General features: G+C 42.6%; 1 protein-coding gene across 6 annotated transcripts in view; it reads right to left on the reverse strand.

Annotated features, from left to right (window-relative positions):
• Positions 1–13,225, reverse strand: part of Tlk (Tousled-like kinase) — a 37,194-nt gene that overhangs the window by 2,374 nt on the left and 21,595 nt on the right. For 2 of the 6 annotated variants that reach the window (XM_070665365.1, XM_070665363.1), the window contains 12 exons: positions 4,332–4,422; positions 3,798–4,057; positions 3,481–3,714; positions 2,236–2,328; positions 1,612–2,073; positions 1,309–1,512; positions 1,125–1,216; positions 888–1,035; positions 666–777; positions 423–561; positions 230–341; positions 42–149 (listed from right to left, as the gene is read on the reverse strand). In XM_070665365.1, the coding sequence (XP_070521466.1) occupies positions 42–149; positions 230–341; positions 423–561; positions 666–777; positions 888–1,035; positions 1,125–1,216; positions 1,309–1,512; positions 1,612–2,073; positions 2,236–2,328; positions 3,481–3,714; positions 3,798–4,057; positions 4,332–4,422 (2,055 nt within the window). Of the gene's footprint in view, positions 1–41; positions 150–229; positions 342–422; positions 562–665; positions 778–887; positions 1,036–1,124; positions 1,217–1,308; positions 1,513–1,611; positions 2,074–2,235; positions 2,329–3,480; positions 3,715–3,797; positions 4,058–4,331; positions 4,423–4,516; positions 4,916–7,793; positions 8,351–12,518; positions 12,605–13,225 lie in introns of those variants that run through there. The other 4 variants (XM_070665368.1, XM_070665367.1, XM_070665366.1 and 1 more) reach the window with 4 other exon arrangements.

Below are 13,225 nucleotides of genomic sequence, written 5' to 3' on the forward strand. Positions count from 1 at the left end.
TCAACACCAGATTTCATATATCTTTCACTAAAGACAATTACCTTTGCTTCATTGCTGACGGTTGGTTTATTCGCAAACTGGACTTCGGTGGCTTTTAGTATCGTATTTTCTTCTAAAATGGTAGCTTGCGACTGATTGTGACCAAAAGGCTGTAAAAATAATTTTTTTAAATGTATATCAATTATATTTGCAAAAAGTAAAATGTTGCAATATATATTTCGATAAGTACCTTTTTACCGTATAGGCATTGATAAAATATAACTCCTACGCTCCACACATCAACCTTAGATGATATTTTAGGAGGATTTTTGCCAATAACGAAACATTCAGGAGGTAAATACCTATAAAAAAAAATTAATTTACAAGTTCGTAATATTAATTAATAATTAATCTGGCAATATAATCCGAAAGGAAATACGTACCAATAAGTACCCGCTCCTTGAGACGTTAAATCCATTCCGTGATCTGGATTATAATTTTCCTCATCCATAACTTTACTTAAACCGAAGTCTGTAATTTTTATTTCGCCACACACATTACCTTCGGTTAAAAGAATGTTGCCTGCAAATAAGATCATCAATAAAACATTCGTTACCGGAAATTTATTACGCTCTTCGGAAATGATAATATTCGCAATAATAATTGTTTAAATTTATAATATTTACCTGGTTTTAAATCATAATGTATGACTGGAGGTTTTATTTCATTGAGGTACTTTAATGCCGATACAACTTGCATAACAATAGATCTCGCTTCTCTTTCAGGTATAGTCTTATGCTGCAATAAAATATTTCAGATATAGTTTGGAAAAAAATTAAAGTATATAGTTCGATCACAAAAAAAAAAAAAAAAAAAAATTATGTAGAACATGACATTTAAAAGTTTACCTGCTTGAGATAAAAATCTAAATCATGGCCATCACAATATTCCAGAACAGTACAAAAAGAATTGGCATCAATTTCAAATACGTCGTACAATTTTACAACTCTCGGATGATCCAATGCTTTGTGAATATTATATTCTCGTAATGCATGCCTATTGTAATTAAAAAGAAACGAGTAAATTTAATTATTGATTACAATCAACAAGTAATATCGACAGATGAAAAAACTTGAAAAACTTACTTTATATAATTAGCCTTTTTGTCTTCTTTCCAGTCTTTATTTAATTGATGCACTTTACAAGCCACGTACCGTTGCTCTTTTAAGTCGAACGCCTATATTTTAAAAACGTAATAAAAATAAGAGTAAGTAAAATATTTTTATATAGCTAACAAGAACAGTAGATAAAACTTGGCTATGCCATTACCTTATGCACTTCGCTAAAACCACCTTTTCCTAATAACATTAATAAGAGGTAACGCTCGTTCAAAACAGGATGAGAATTAAATCTCGATTGGTCCTCGTTGTGAATACGCTTTAACTCTCTAATGTGTAAATTTCGTTCTCTTTCGAGTTTTTCCATTTCTAGTTGCAAATCCGCGTCTTCTTTTTTCAACGCACTTTGCCTCAACTAAAAACAAATTATAATATATATTAGTTTAAGAATAAAAATTAAATATATATATATATATAAAATAAATATATATATAAACGCGTAATATCATGATACCTTGAGTATTTCGTCAGCTTCATAGTATTCCTGCCACGTATACGACCCAGGTACTGCATCTGGTTTTAAAAATGTCGCTTCAGTGCCGTTATGTAAGGAAGGTTGTGGTTGACTACGTTTTCTGCCGGTCTCACTATTCGATGGCCTTTTTTTGAGCAACAGCTTCTTCTGCTTGTCGATCTCTTCTCGCTCCGTCGCTATTTCTTCTTGCCGTCGCGCAAGTTCGTGAAATGCGTAACCGTCGGTCCAGTTCTCTTGAAACGTCGCGCCTACCCTTTGCGTTACAAACTGGCCCAACCTCAGTCTATTTTGCATACATTTCTGCCTAGCCTCTTTTTTTTCTATGTTTGATTTTTCCTTTAATAACTTCTTTACAACGTCTATACACTTATTTATATGTGATTTGTGCTGCTCAATCACTTTTTGTTGATTAGCCATTTGATGCCTAAGTTCATCCGTTGTCTATAAAAATCAAAGATTAATTAAAATTAATTTGCCAACGACAAGCTGTACAGCATAATATCGCCCATACAATAAACTTTATGTGCGTTTTGCGTAATTCAATCTAAAATAAGACTGATAAAATTTACATAAGTTAATTCATAAAATCACGATTGCACTTACCCTATTTAATTCGTCAATTTTATTGTTACGTAGTTCTAAGTCTGAAGAGGCTTGAGTTTCAAATTCCTGTATCCTCTGGCAAGTAAGTTCTGTCTGGAATGCAATTTGAACAGTTTTACGATAAATGAAACATATTATCATCTGTAACATCTGATACATTTGTCAGCATTGCTTGAAAATACCGGATACCTTGCTACACGTATATGTAAGAAACGAATTGTTAAATATAAAGTAAGTTGCATGGATTCAATTTAATTTTATCTATGTTTGATGTTCTATTAACTATGTGTTTAATTCCATAACGTAATAATTTTTATGCTTTAATACGAGATATAATTTTATCTTTATTATAAAAAATATACTAATAAATTTAAATGAACATGAATGAATACTGATCAAACTGAAAATCACACAGGCAGCAAGGAAACACCAAAAATGTACGCATGTATAAAATATTCTCATATATTAACGTTATTATGAATATACGTTTACGTGTGTAACCCCAACAAAATTTCCAATATTTTATTTTGTAACAGTCAAACATATCGGATTCATTAAAACTCAAATGCAATGTTCAATGAATCCTAAAGAATAAAGCTGCAATATACATATCGAAACAATACAATGTATCTAACAACACTCGTTTATGCTCCAACGGTAAATACGATAGAAGTTTTTATTTTTAAAGGTTTTTAGAATTTAAAAATATCTCGTAACGGAGATAAATAACATCACAAGATAGCCTGTATTTGTATAATATATAACAAATGTATACAGTGCTACAACTTGTTCAAAAAGTAGCTGATTTTACTGCAAACATTTGACAAGAAATGCCCCTTGCAAGATAACAGATGTAAGTATACGAATAAAAATCTTATATATGTGCATTTTATATAAATCCACGAATATTACGAAAGATACTCGAAATACTTTAACTTTGTCAGAATAATTTATCATTTTATTTCCAGTTTTACATCTATCATTTTAAATTTTGATGAAAAATAAACTGGAGATAAATCTTCATAAAAGTAATGCTGCTATATATAAAATTTTTACCAGACATTAATTTAATATTTTTATCAAGATGTTAAAATTGTTAAAAATAATTTAATTTTGTCAGATTAATAACAGATGAAAGTTTGGAAAGTGTTTGCGTATCTTTCTTGCAAACTCATGCAGTAAAAGTAGTATAGATTGGGTCATTTTTTATAAAATGCTTGCAGATATTACCGGAATTTTGCTTACATTTGGGGTGTTAGTCTTCGCTTGCCTGATTTGGCTTGTCCTATTGAGGTTGGTAGGCCTTACCTGCACCTGCTTGCTGACCATTGAGCCTGCAGGTTGCGATGAAGCTGGTGGTGGAGGTGGTGGAGGTTGAGGATGAGGTCTTGGTGGCTGCATCAACGAAGAGAATTCCGCCACCGAAGAATTAGGTGTCGTTACTTGTGGAGAAAGTAACTGTTGAGGTGATGGCGGATACTGTAAGCAAGAAAACGTACGTTATATAGATATTGCGAAGCTACAGCTAAGATAATTTTGGTAACACGTATGCTAAATCTTACCATAGGATAACCCTGTTGAGGGGAGGGACTCTTGGCTCCGCCATGCCTAATAGGACTATTGCCCAAATGATGCTTTGGAAAATACTCATTGATCTTTTTATTATCAAGAACAACCGATCTAGCACCTTTACTAGTTACAGAACCACCTGCGACACCTCCACCTCCATCATCGGCTTTACGCTTTCTTTTCCTCTCAGAAGTAGTTCGTGGTACTTTTTCTGGAGTGTTTGCATCCACCTCCTTATCACTATGTGATGAGCCTGCAAAAATATAATCCATTGTTAGAATGACTATGACACATTTAAAAATTTAAGATTGATTTTAAATAACTGCATACAGAATAATAGAATGCTCATTTATTGCATTCAATAAAAATGTAACAAAAATAAAAGAATACAACCGAATTAAATGCACCAAACTTTATCCTTGAAGCAAGCGAGTTATTTAAAATACCATGATGCGCAGATAGCACTCTCTGATATAATTTCTATCTACTTGTGTATCTAACTCTAGAGAACAAGGTTGACTTTTTACCTGTGCTCATGTTCGAGTCTTGACTATGAACTGTCTGACCAGAGTTTACAGTTGTTTGGGGTGCCATCTGAATTTGTGACCCAGCAGACATCTGAAAAGAGGAGAAAAGACGACGTGAAATACATCGGCAGACTTGATCGAGTAGCAATGATTGTGGTCAAGAGAAGAGAAGCTATGAAACGAACCAAATAGTGACGGACTATAGTCACAAGGTGCGCCTGTACGATACAACCGTTATCGAGAGTAAGGCACGTCGCAACCACATAGTAATGACGAGGTCGTACGACGAAGCGAAGTGGCGTGCGAAACCGACCACGAACGATAGCGATGACAACAACGGGAACGATGAGTACGAGGCACTGGGCACTAGGCACGAGGCACGACGACGACGACGGCGGCGACAGCGACAACAACGACGAGGGAGCGAGAAAGATAGAAGCGGCTTCAATGATCTTTCTCGGCGGCGCGAGAGGTTACACTCCGCGGATGGCGCAGACCGGCGTACGACGCTACGAATCGAGAGAATCGCGTGTTGTTAGAAAGACACAATTTACTTTGGGGAGAACAAACCTGAAAGGATAGAGAAACTTATGGAACGGAGAAAAGGGGAGAGACGAGGGGCGCCGGACGTGCGTGGAGGGGCACGGAAGGGGAAATGAGAAAGCGAGAGAGAGAAAGAGTTAGCACGTGTGAGCGAATGAGAGAAGATGCGCGAGTGAGTGAGTGAGAGAGAATGGCAGTGTGAAAGAGAAACGGAGTGAGTATAACAGAGAGAGAAAAAGAGAGAGAAAGAGAGAGAGAGACCGACACCTTCCAGGACGCGACCTATGGTGAAGTCCCATAGTAATCGCATCGTCCGAGGCCGATTGGCGGCGTGTCAACAGCAAAACGGAATTTTCACGCGCGATCCTGCCGTAAATAACCACGGCGGCGTGTCAGAGAATTATCCAGTATATACGTTTAGAGTCAGAGGAATCACGACAAAATGGAGGACCTTAGAGCAGCGGGGAATCAGGCGGGCGGGCGGGCGGGAAGGAAGAGAAAGAGAGAGAGGGAACGGAAGGGCGACAGAGGTTCCAAGGGGCAACAAGCGCATATGGGACGAGAAGGGAGAAACGAACGGCGGCGGCGTTGTAGGGGAAGGAGACATGGAAAATGGTTAGGCGTAGGGCGTGCAGGGTAGGAGGCGGTGAAGACTTGACGGCACAATTCGAGAAGTGCATAGGCGATGATCGGAAACCGCGAGCGCGCACCGCGACGATGCAGCTTTACTTACTACGTTGCGTCTCTGTACTCTCTATACCGCGCGGCCGAGGCCGCGTTTAAACGTCGGCTGGCTCTTTCGTGTCGCGCATATTTTCGTGAGCGGTAACCACGGTCGCGGTTACCGATGGCCTATGGCATCGCGCGCGCGGACGGCGGGGGAGCGCGCCCCCTCGCCGCACGCTGCGCCTCGCGCCTCTTCGATTAACAGCACCGATAAGCGAGAGAAGAGAGCGACGACACGCTACGTCATTCCGGCCGGCCGCACGGCTTCACGGCATGGCGCGCGAAATGTTGACGTCGTCGCCCGTCCGTTGCGCGTCCCGCGTAGCGACAAATTACGCACCCACCCACACTTCTTTTTTTTTTTTTTTTTAATTCATCCGTCTCTCATTTCTTTTTCTCTCTCTGTCGCGTTCGCACGTCGCATCGGCCGCACTTTTTCGTATTCGAATTTAATATCGCTGGCTACTCCGGTGTCGTCGACTCTGCCACCGTTAATTTGTACGAACGCGCGACGACCTTCGCGACTACTTTTTATTACGCTGCATTTAGTTTCCGATAATAATTTTGCGCTCGTAATTACGACTGCGTTTTTAATTAATAATCGTAAAAACCTTCGGCGGCCATCTAGAAAGATTTCTGTATTCGAATATCGAGTAATCTATCGGTACGGTAGGCTCAGGTTAGACGAGGGGCGGCGGCGGAGTGGCTTATCCGTTCCTCGCCCGGCGTGAATCGTCAAAAAGTCCAGTCCGATCTAATTAATCCGATCAGTTGCGCGCTTCTTGTTATAGCGCCGTCAATTTCGCGAGGTAGATCCACTTGGAATACTTGAATTGATGAAGTTTTTATTTTTATCCCGGCACTATTCTCAGAGACTGTTTTACCTTATTTATATCTTGACGCGGGTTAAGAGAAAGAAAGATCCGCGAGAAGACTAACCCGTCACGGTAAAAAGAGAAAGAAAAAAAAAAAGGGGGGGGAATATTGTTCATACGATTTCTTATAATTAAAATTAATTTCTTGAAAGCCGGTGAAGTTAATTCTTTCGCGACAATTCCATTTGGTAAAATTAATAACAACGATTGGTACTTATCTTCTCTACTTTTACGATAAATAAGTCATGACGCATTTGAGTGGCATGATATCTGAAATCGATCGAAAATACTGATGACGTATACGGTTTTTTTTTTTTTTTTTTACTTAGAAAACTCACGCTAAATTGTTATTCAGAATTTAAACGTAATCTCTTATTTTCGTCGTTGACATGTCGATCGCCATGACAATTAAATGCCTTTGACGTTTGATGCGAAAGCAGTAAAAGAAAAAAAAACAAAGAAAAAGAACAATACTGTTAAACTATATGGCAAAATTAAAATAAGGTATAACACTGCCACGTGACAGCGCCAATCTAATGAGATAACCATTCAAAAACTTATACAAATTTGTATATAATGTTCAACGTGACTTGCTATCTCATCCGTTCTCGTATTCGTTCGTATTAAAACATTATTGAACTTTACATTATAAAAGCGATAACGCGAAAAAAGTAGTAAGCCAGCAAGCGCAGTTTTATTTTTTTGTAAACCGAATTAAAGTTAAACTCATTCAGAGTTGATCCTTTCGAGCGAAGTTTTATTCCGAAAAATTTCGAGAGCATATCTTGCCTCTTTTTTTTCTGTTTTTTTTTTTTTCAAGACAAGACATCGTTTTGAAGAAAGATATGCACTCGTCTCTGAGTCGGCGATCTGATATTTGAATTCCCGAGCCCGTAATTCGTCCCGTCCAGCAGGTAGTTCGGTCTCGCGATCGGGCACATACCGCGTTTCCCAACGTCGACTATGCGACAACGAGATGTTCGTTCTCGTGGATTCCTCGCGTAACGCGCACGACTGGCACGTATTCACCGCGGGAGAGGACAGCAAACTTCCTTATCGATAGATCAGTGGCCGTGCCTGGAACTGGGCTAGAGGGCCGGTGACGCGAGAAAGAGAAAGAGACGGCGATTCTCGTCTCCTTCCAACTGTTTGCTGTTGCAATTCGCCATCGAGACGGATGGGCACCCCGTGTGTTGTATACGATCGCGCGCGGTAGATGCGCCTGACGATGCGCGAGGTTCCCTGACTACGCGAGAATGTCGGCGCGCTAATCGCGAACGCAGGGCCGAAAGTTCCGCCGAATAAATGACGTACGTACGTATGAACCCGGCGAGCCGGAGCATGTAGAGTACTCTTACAGTACACGCCTGTAACCCTGGCGACCTGCCTCCGCCGTGACCATAATCGTGCGGTCGATCTCCTCACAAACGTGCCGCGATCGAAGGGAAGCCGAGCCGCGTCTCATATCGCGGATGGGTTAACGTCTACGAGATGACTTTCTTCTCTCTTCCTGTCGCGCTCGATCTCTCCCGCACCCAGTCGCCGCGCGAAGTCCGCTCGCTCGGTTGCCTCCTGGATGGGCTCGTAAATGTCGGCGTGCGCCTGGCGCATCGAGTAAACAGCGGAAGCGGTAGCATTAGCGACAGCGGCCGACGGGCAGGCAACAGCACTGGGCGACGTCAATGGACACGACGGGGAACGAGCGGTGTCGCGCGTACCCGTACTTCTTCTCTTTCTCCGTCTCGCCTCGCGCGCGATACGCGTTACGAGTGCGCGAAGCCAAAAACCCGGCGCGCGTGGACTCGCCTAATCGAAACGGAACTGGAACTGTCCGACCACTGTGCCACCGCCACTCTCGCATACTACTACCTAGTCCTGTGATATCTCTCTCTCTCTCTCTTTCGGTACGTACGTGTGTTATATATATATATACATAGATATATGTATATATATATATATATATACATATATATTTGTTCCCTTGTCCCTCTCTCCTCGTCACTCTAACGCTTCTCTTTCTCCCTTTCTTTCTTTCTTTCTCGCGTCCCTCTACGTACGGCAAATGAGCATCGCGCGAGATTCCGAGATGCGGCAAAAGGTGCAGCCTCCCTCATGCTTTCCCCCCGCGGTGCCGCTACCGCCCCGCATCGCACACAACAGAGTCGGAGAGAAAGAGGGACACTTTGGTAGAATGTACAAGCGAACGTGAGATGAGAGGAGAGGAAAGAGAAAGAGACGGACGAACAGAGGCCAGAGAGAGAGAGAACGATAGGTAACGCGAAAGGGGAGAACGTGCGGGAGAGTGGAGGCAGACGTTGGCAAAGTCGGATGGAGGAGAGGGATGACGAGGATAAGGTAGAAAGAGAGATGTCCGTGACTGACGGAGACCAGGTCCATAGAGGGTGGCGACGAGAGCCAGCAGCAGAGCCAGCGTGTTGCGGGGGATCGAAGGGGAAGACAGAACCAGGGAGAAGGAGGAAGGGGGTCGGAACACAAGGGGGGGAAGAGGGGAGAGGCGTATGAGACATTCCTTCAGTGAACGAGTCGACCGTTCGGGTATGAGTGCAAGTGAGCCGGTAAAATCGATGTGGTCGGAGTGTAGTTGTGCCGCTGTAGCGTGCAAAGGGTGCCTCTGCTCCGTTGTACCTCTCTCTGTTGTATCCCCCTTTCCCCCTACCCCCCCCTGCCGTCTTCTCTTCCCCTTGCTACAACCACCCTCTCTTCACCCTCGCTTCTTCGCCGAGATACATATCCCGTATGTGATCCGCGGTTCCGCCTTGCGGCGTTACTTTACGCTTAGCTTGTATCTCGGACAAGAGAAGAGGCAGTCAGTCGGGTTAACGAATATCGCTCGGTTTTTATTTTATTTTACGTTTTTTTTGTTTTTTTTTTTTTCCTTTGCCATTACGTTGATTTCTTTGACGAGGAAGAAACGCGCCTTATCTATCGCGCCGCGTAAATATAAATCAATGAATATTTATAGAAGGTAGAGAACAGGCACCGCTCGCTCACCAAAAGAACTACCCGATCGTGATGTCCGAGGGTATCTGCCGTATTATTACAAAGTTTTGATTTCGAAATGCTTAAAAGGCTTCGGGGGGTGCGGGCAATAACGGAGTAAATTCGTCAATTAAAACTTGAACGGATTCATAAAGTTCTTATACAACAACAGACGTTCTCTCCTTTCCTCTTTTTCTCTCTCTTTTTTAAATCAAAATTAAAATTGATTCGCATTCGTGAAAATGGGCAGAGGGAAATTAGCGGTTTATGGCGTTAAATAATAGTACGTGCCATAGAAAAAAGCTACGTACTAATTCGCCCAAACTATTTTACTATTTAACGATTTTGATTTCTAATTAAGAGCGTTATAATTAAAAAAAAAAAAAATAATAAAAAAAACAAAAAAATAAAAATAATAAGATGCAGTATACCGAGCCCTAATACTACCGGGGAAAATCGTTCTTTCGAGATTGTGCTCTCGCAGCAAACTTGACTCGTTACATTCCTGTGAAATACGTTGTGTCGACGCGTGCTTCGGCTTGCGAGGGCGTATTAGCAAGAGAGATGCTAAGGCCGGGACAGTGGAGGGGCCAGAGTGCTCGGGTAGGGAGCAGATACGGAGGCGCGGAAGGGAGTCACGTACAAGAAAACGGAGCACGGCGCAACGGACGAACATAACAGGTCGAGCGACCGTACAAATCTGAGCTCGCGCTACGCGTGGTTCTCGCCGGCAAAGTTACGATGCGGAATTTCCTATGAATGCAAAAGCAGTCGGAGTGACGCCGCCAAAATATCACAAAAAGTGCGCAAAGTGAGTTTCCTCGTACGTGCAAAGATTTCTGCCACGAGTGAAAACAATTTCGCGGGCTCTGGCAAATAAACGAGCGCGAGCGAAATGTCGACGAGTTTCGCGGGTGAAACGGAGAGACAATGAACGTTTTTTCTTTTTTTTTTTTTTTCTTTTTTCTTTGAAAGATCGGCACTCGCTTGTGAACGCATATTGCCCTAAATTGTAATAACGTTGACTGGAATGCAAGTTCTTTGAACGGAGTAACGATGCGCGCGCGCACCGCCAGGTTGGTTTGGTAGGTTGGATGAAGGAAGGCTTCGCAGTTACGACGTTGGTTTTCGTAATAGCTATCTGCACGTGCTAATAGTATCGTTTTTACAAACTGTTACGCAAACGTTGACTGACTTCCTGAGAATGTATCATCATGATATATTATGGAACTAAAAAATATTAACAATTATATCACGGTTCTAGAAGATGACGCGACGTTACTTGTAATTTGCATTTGAAAAATAACATTCGAAATTTTACGAGCAAATATATACCGATGATAAATTGAAGCTGCCGGTTCGACAGTCGTACAGAATAATTAATATGACAAAAATTAATTTAATTTTTGCTTTGCTTTCTTTCTTTTCATTTTTTTAAATTAAAACAAATATAGAATAACGTCACAATTATCTAAATTTAATTCTAAACGGAAAGCGTCAACAAGTTCACGTTCAATACGTTCAAAAAAAAATAAAAAAATAAAAAAAAAAAAATAAAAAAAATTATCTAGCCATGGTGTCGAACGCGCGGACTTTCTGGACCTGGCGATACCGCCGCCACTTGATCATAGAAAACATCATCGATATCGCGGCAGCAAGAGGCACAACTATCTGACGTGACAGCAACGCAGAGGGCCAACCCGCCTCCTCTTTCATCTGCTCGACGCGACGGGAACGCGCGCGGATTCTCCCTCTGCTACGTTATTTTCCCCACCAGCGGGAGGCTCCTCCACCAATAGGTCGCACACTCATTAGCCCAGTCGCGCGCGACTTCCTCTCCTCGCGCCCCTCACCACTCGCGGCGTGCACGTCGTCGTGCGATCAGCTGGTCGGCCACGCGGCGTTACCTCGTTGTCTCGACTTGCGCCGTGTACGCCGCGGCTCGCCACGCGGTTTTCTGTGTATGTCGCTTCAACGAGGGAGAGCCGGCGGCGCGGCAGCGGGGAAAACGCACGGGGAAAACGCACGCGTGTGGGTGCATGTGCGTGCGTATGCGCGCGCGCACGTGCTCACGGTACACTTACGAGAGGTTAGATGCAGCCCGGCGCCCCGTGTAAACGGCGTGGCGGCCGACACGGTGCAAGGACGCGTTCGCGGCCGAATTAAGCCGCATTCACACGACGGTAACTGTTAGGCGTCGCGTTTCATCGCGAGTTAAAATTGAATAAAGCGAGCGTAGCTTTCACGGATAGCTGCGTTAAATTGTAACCGTCACGATTTATCGACCCCGGAGCTTCGATGTTTATTAAAGTTTTATTATAAATTATCCGAAAGAAACGATAACGACAATCAAAATTGTGTGATAATTTATAAAATGTATTATATATCAATCGGTGGATTGGCGAGACGGGTCAAGCAATGTGATAAAAGGAAGAAAAAAAAAATAAAAAATAAAAAAGAAACTTGCTGTAACTTTTACAGCACGACGTAACCGTGCAAGTTGGCAGGTCAACGGCACGGTGGTAGGCTTCGACTGGCAAAGTGAAAGAAATGTCGACACGTAAGAATGCTAATTATAGTGATCTAGAGAATAATAAAGAGGATAACGGTGACGATGTTCTATTAGCTTTGGACGCTGATTTATCGATCTTACAATTATTAAGTTTCTTTTTTCTTTTTTTCGTGACCTTTTTCGCGACATATAAAAATAATAAAGAACCAAAAAAATGAATAAATTCAGCCGTGAATCAGTTCGAAAACTAACTTTTGTCCAGCGTCGACGATTAAAAAATTTCTCTTACTCCGCGACGTGAGTCGGTCTTTTCGTCTAGCGGAACTACATGTATTTGCGCAATATTATCGTTGCTCTGCAAAATCAATGACGAAAATAATAGCGATCGCTTTCGGTTTTCACGATTTGGAAACAAGAGTTGCCTAAGCGTCGCTCGCTCTCGCGTCGAAAAGGTATTATACACGGGGCAACGAATGGAGGAAAATATCGACACTCGGATACTATCGGAGTATCATGAGCATTCCTACTTACAACGACGTATGGGTGCCTGGCGAGAGCGGCCGATCCTTGCCGATCGTCGCCGATGACGATCGGCACTAGCGGGTGCGACGACGAACACACTCATTGTGAAAGTTACGACATAACCGCGCGGACTACTCCCGCAGGTCAACAGCGTGCGCGCGATACAATCTCTCCTCCTTCTCTATCCTTCTCCTCCTTCTCTCTCTATCTCTCTCTCTTTCTCTCTCTCTCTCTCTTGCGTTCTTCCGTCTGGGACGGCGCGTATTAAGCTTGGTCGTGAACCGTAGCGCAGATTTCTGGCTCTCCATTAAGGCCTGTTTACACTATTCGAGATCCTCGGACGAAAGATGGAGAGACGGACTCGGATCTTACGCGAAAAATCACGTAATAAAATAAATGCGATATTGAAAGATTTCACGGAGGCTAATAATTCGACGCATCTCGTTAAAAAAGTAGAAACGTGAAAGGCAATAATTTTTCTTTTTTTTTTTTTCGCTCCGTTTGTTTTTCTCTGTATAATATTCCTACCAGCGTCATTTAAACTTTAAATCCCGGCCTTGGCAATTAACATTCCGTACCAGCTCGGCGCAGGCGATAAGTAAATAGCGTCGGCAGGTGGAACCCGCATGAAATCTACGAATACTCCGCCTAGGAAGCGTAGCGAACGTTATGGCGGCGTTACTGGCTTCACCTCCGCACGCCGTTCGCCGAAAGAA

The sequence above is a fragment of the Cardiocondyla obscurior genome, linkage group LG13, assembly GCF_019399895.1.
Source record: "Cardiocondyla obscurior isolate alpha-2009 linkage group LG13, Cobs3.1, whole genome shotgun sequence".
NCBI classification, from domain to species: Eukaryota; Metazoa; Arthropoda; class Insecta; order Hymenoptera; family Formicidae; genus Cardiocondyla; species Cardiocondyla obscurior.